Source organism: Chaetura pelagica, unplaced genomic scaffold (assembly GCF_000747805.2).
Source record: "Chaetura pelagica isolate M959 unplaced genomic scaffold, ChaPel_1.0 scaffold118, whole genome shotgun sequence".
In the NCBI taxonomy this organism is placed as follows: domain Eukaryota; kingdom Metazoa; phylum Chordata; class Aves; order Apodiformes; family Apodidae; genus Chaetura; species Chaetura pelagica.
Genome location: NW_009954408.1, coordinates 475,451 through 479,037, shown reverse-complemented (window position 1 = coordinate 479,037; position 3,587 = coordinate 475,451). Strand labels below are relative to the sequence as shown.

Sequence of the window (3,587 nt, the reverse complement as noted above, 5' to 3'; positions counted from 1 at the left end):
AATTGTGGAGTGTGAGGGTGGTGAGAGCCTGGCCCAGGTTGCCCAGGGAAGCTGTGGCTGCCCCATCCCTGGCAGTGTTGAAGGGCAGGTTGGATGGGGCTTGGAGCAGCCTGGGCTGGCAGGAGGTGTCCCTGCCCATGCAGGGGGTTGGAACTGGATGATCTTGAAGGTCCCTTCCAACCCAAACCATTCTATGATTCTATGACTATTCCTGCCACTGCTGTACTAACCTAGTCTGCCACCTAAACTCATTGCATCCTGCAGGCCTACTCAACATCAACACCACCTTTGCAACCCTCTCCAGAACACTCTTGGTCTGCTCAGTAGATTTCAGAATATGTTTAAAATTTCTAAAAAGCACAGGCCTTAAAAAGTGTTCATTTGCTGCAGTTGTTGCTTCAGTAGCAGCTTGGTTAAGATGTGGAAGCAGAAAGACTCAGCTGAAGAGTTTATCGTTTGCTCATAAGTTAAACACCAGGACAGAAAGAATTTTCTGAATGAGAAAAATCCTACCAGTCAGGCCTGCTCAGGCCATTCTGTCAACAAGTAGTCAGTCCTACTCTTAAAACAGGCTGGGCTCAGTTCCAGCACACACCTGTAGCTTCACAGGGCTACCACTGAAAGCACTTCTACTCACAACACCAGAGATGAGTACTCACAAGCTCATTTGGCCCAGCTCGTCCTGTAGGGCCAACAGATGGTCCGAAAGTCTTCTGGTGGCAGCAGGTGATGGGGCCCAAGAGGATTCAGGTTCTGAAAGTGCATTGCATCCTGAAATCCCAGGTGTAGCTCCTCCTTGGCTCCGTGATGAGATCCATGGGCTGCGATGCTTCATGAGATGCAGCACACTCTGCACGTTTGCACTGACAGAGTGGCTGGAGCTGACAGACTTCAAGCAGAGTGATTAAGTGGTTTGCAGAAGTGATTAACAATTAAAGAGACATGCCAATCTAGTGAGAACATTTGGTGTCACTCACCTTCCCAGCCACAAAAGGCAGTTCACCAGCCCTTACGTGTAACTGTGAAAGGTGCGTTTTCTTCATTGTGGGATTTCTCTGCCAGAAGACACAGGAAAAGTAAGAGAGGACATTCCAATACTGCTGACCCAACAGCACAACCCTCATCATTGTCTTTAAAATAAGTAGAACTCAAATAAACAAGCAGCAAAATGCATCACTCCAGTTTCCTTCTGGTTGAAAAAAAATATTCCTCCCCCTCTATGTGCAAAAAGTAGGATTTTCCCACAGTGAAACAAGTAAATTCTGTTCCAGATGCATTCAGAAGATAGTTTGACAATTAGGTGGATGTTCAAGACAATGAATTCTGCTTGCTAAAGTTTGCAAAACCACAGCTGCAACATTTTGGCTGACCTGTAACGTGTTGCAAAACGAATTTCCTTGATTTCAGCAATCCCCCAACACACACCATCATGAGATGCCTGCTTGAAATTGCTCTGGACACTGATTTTGCCAGATAAACTGAGAGGCAGCTGAGACAGGAGGTGGGGGATAGCAGCAAGATTGTAACAGAGGTTATCCTCATGCTGGTAAGGGAAAGTTTTCCAGTGAGATGCTACAAGTCCCAGCACTGTTTTAATTAGCAAAATGTGGGGAAAAAAATAAAGAGGTATTCAGCAATGTTTGTCACTTTGGAAATGAAGTGCAGCAGATGGATCAAGTGTCTCTCACATCCCTGTTTTTCACAAATTCCAAGCTCTGTGCAAGTCTGATGCTACCAGCAACAGTATGTTAATAAAAACTTCCATGTTACCTTCTTAGTTTTTTTCTTCTTCCCATTTTCCTTTTTAGGTTCTTTTTGAGATGGTGCTGAAGACATCAAAATTCTGCTTACTTCAAATCCTGTTTCAAGCTGTGGAAAAAGCAAAAAAACAGAGCAACCATTTAATGTAATATCAGATGTATGAAATCAGATGGTTTCATTCACTCCTTCATGCATGGATGAGAACCAATTAAGGGCAATATGAACTGTCCTGCTTAGAAGAACTAAGCTACACTTGTACAGATGACTAGGATAGCAGAGTATCAAGCAGATCTCACAGCTCTGTCTTAGAAGTCACATTTTCATAATTCATACTTTTCCACTGTGACAACCAGCAGCTGAGATAAGCCAATCCTGCTGCATGCTGGGGATCTCATAATAAAATTCAAAGAATATGAACCTTTGGGCCTTACAATCTGGAGACAGAGAGAAGCAGTTTAAGCAAGAAACCCAAAAACCTGCCAGTTTTCAACTGTGCTGGATCCTGGAGGTGGTCAGAAACCTGCATGTTATTTCAGGCTTCCTGGCCTGATCAAAGCCCATCATCCTTGGATAAGGTATAAAAACTGACAGCAGGGATGAATTAATTTCAGCTGTCAGCCTCACTTATGGCTGGCTTCTTCCAATATTACTCTTCAGCTGTGCATCTCCCCCACCCTTCATCAAATGAATATGCCACCACAACTGCTTGTTTTCAAAACAGTTGCTACTTCTCAGTGAAGTGAGGCTTGGAGTGCTACTACTTTGCCCCTTAAACAAAAGGTTTATTCCATTTTGCTCTCTTTGGCAAAGACTCCCCTCTCAGATGGATGGTGGCCCAACAAAATTATTATGGCTCCACAGAATAATGAAATGTTCAAGCTCTCACTTAATGAACAATGTAACAGTATCACTGATTAATGACTTTCCCACATATAGTAAAAAATATTAGACTTCAAGCAGATCTCAACAAAAAGAGGAAAACAGAATAACCAACCTTCCTTGGGGTATAAGGTTTCTTGCATGACCACTTTCTAGTCACTGTAAGTTAAAATTATCTGATTTAGTTGCAGATTCTTTAGAAATTCCTTTTATACCCAAATGAGTTATAGCAGCTTTGAGGCTGAAGAACCGTATCATTAATACAAACCCAAATAGAATAGACTGAGATATGCAACACACCCAGCAAGCTTTCTACCATGCAGTTCACTCCCAGGGTGTATTCCAGGAGCTCTGCCTGGGTAATAACCATGTGGAGTTTAAATATAATAAAAAGGGTATTTTGGACAGAGAAAAGAGCTTTGTTCAGTCATAAAAAAAATAAGATAAAACTTTTTCAGTCTACCTGAGCAGTTTTGTCTTGTAGAAGCTTATGCTGATGCTCTTCTTTACAAAGCTTTTCTTCTAAGTGTTTGATTTTGTCCTGAATTTGAAGACAAGAATGGTTAGTCACCCTTCAATGTGCCATGCTGATTCAGAAGTCTGAATCAACTTGCTATCAGAATCTGGGACAAAGCAGGTCTAGAGGAATTTTTAAAGCCCAGACTAAAAAAAGACTCCTGCAAATGGAGCCAAGGTGGCATTCATCACGTAGGCAATCTTAGCTTGAACACAGGAAACTTTCCTGAAACTGAGAACTATGACTGGTGTGCCACACAAATTGTATCAAGTGAATGACTTTCAGTCTGACATTCCACACATGCTCACCTCTGCGATTCTCTGAGTAGCAGTAAGTTTGAGACACTCTTTTTCCAGCAATTCAAGCTTTTCAAGTTTTGCATGCAATTCCAACCAGTTTTGATCTTCCTCTTTCTGAAGCTGGGCCTGGA

At 42.5% G+C, this 3,587-nt stretch overlaps 1 protein-coding gene across 1 annotated transcript in view; it reads right to left on the bottom strand.

Moving 5' to 3' along the window:
- CEP57L1 (centrosomal protein 57kDa-like 1) overlaps positions 1-3,587 on the bottom strand; it is an 11,658-nt gene that overhangs the window by 4,090 nt on the left and 3,981 nt on the right. Inside the window, exons 4-8 of the mRNA XM_010004342.1 lie at positions 3,466-3,570; positions 3,104-3,181; positions 1,771-1,869; positions 978-1,055; positions 660-889 (exon numbers count right to left, since the gene is read on the bottom strand). Coding sequence (XP_010002644.1) covers positions 660-889; positions 978-1,055; positions 1,771-1,869; positions 3,104-3,181; positions 3,466-3,570 — 590 coding nt within the window. The remainder of the gene's footprint in view (positions 1-659; positions 890-977; positions 1,056-1,770; positions 1,870-3,103; positions 3,182-3,465; positions 3,571-3,587) is intronic.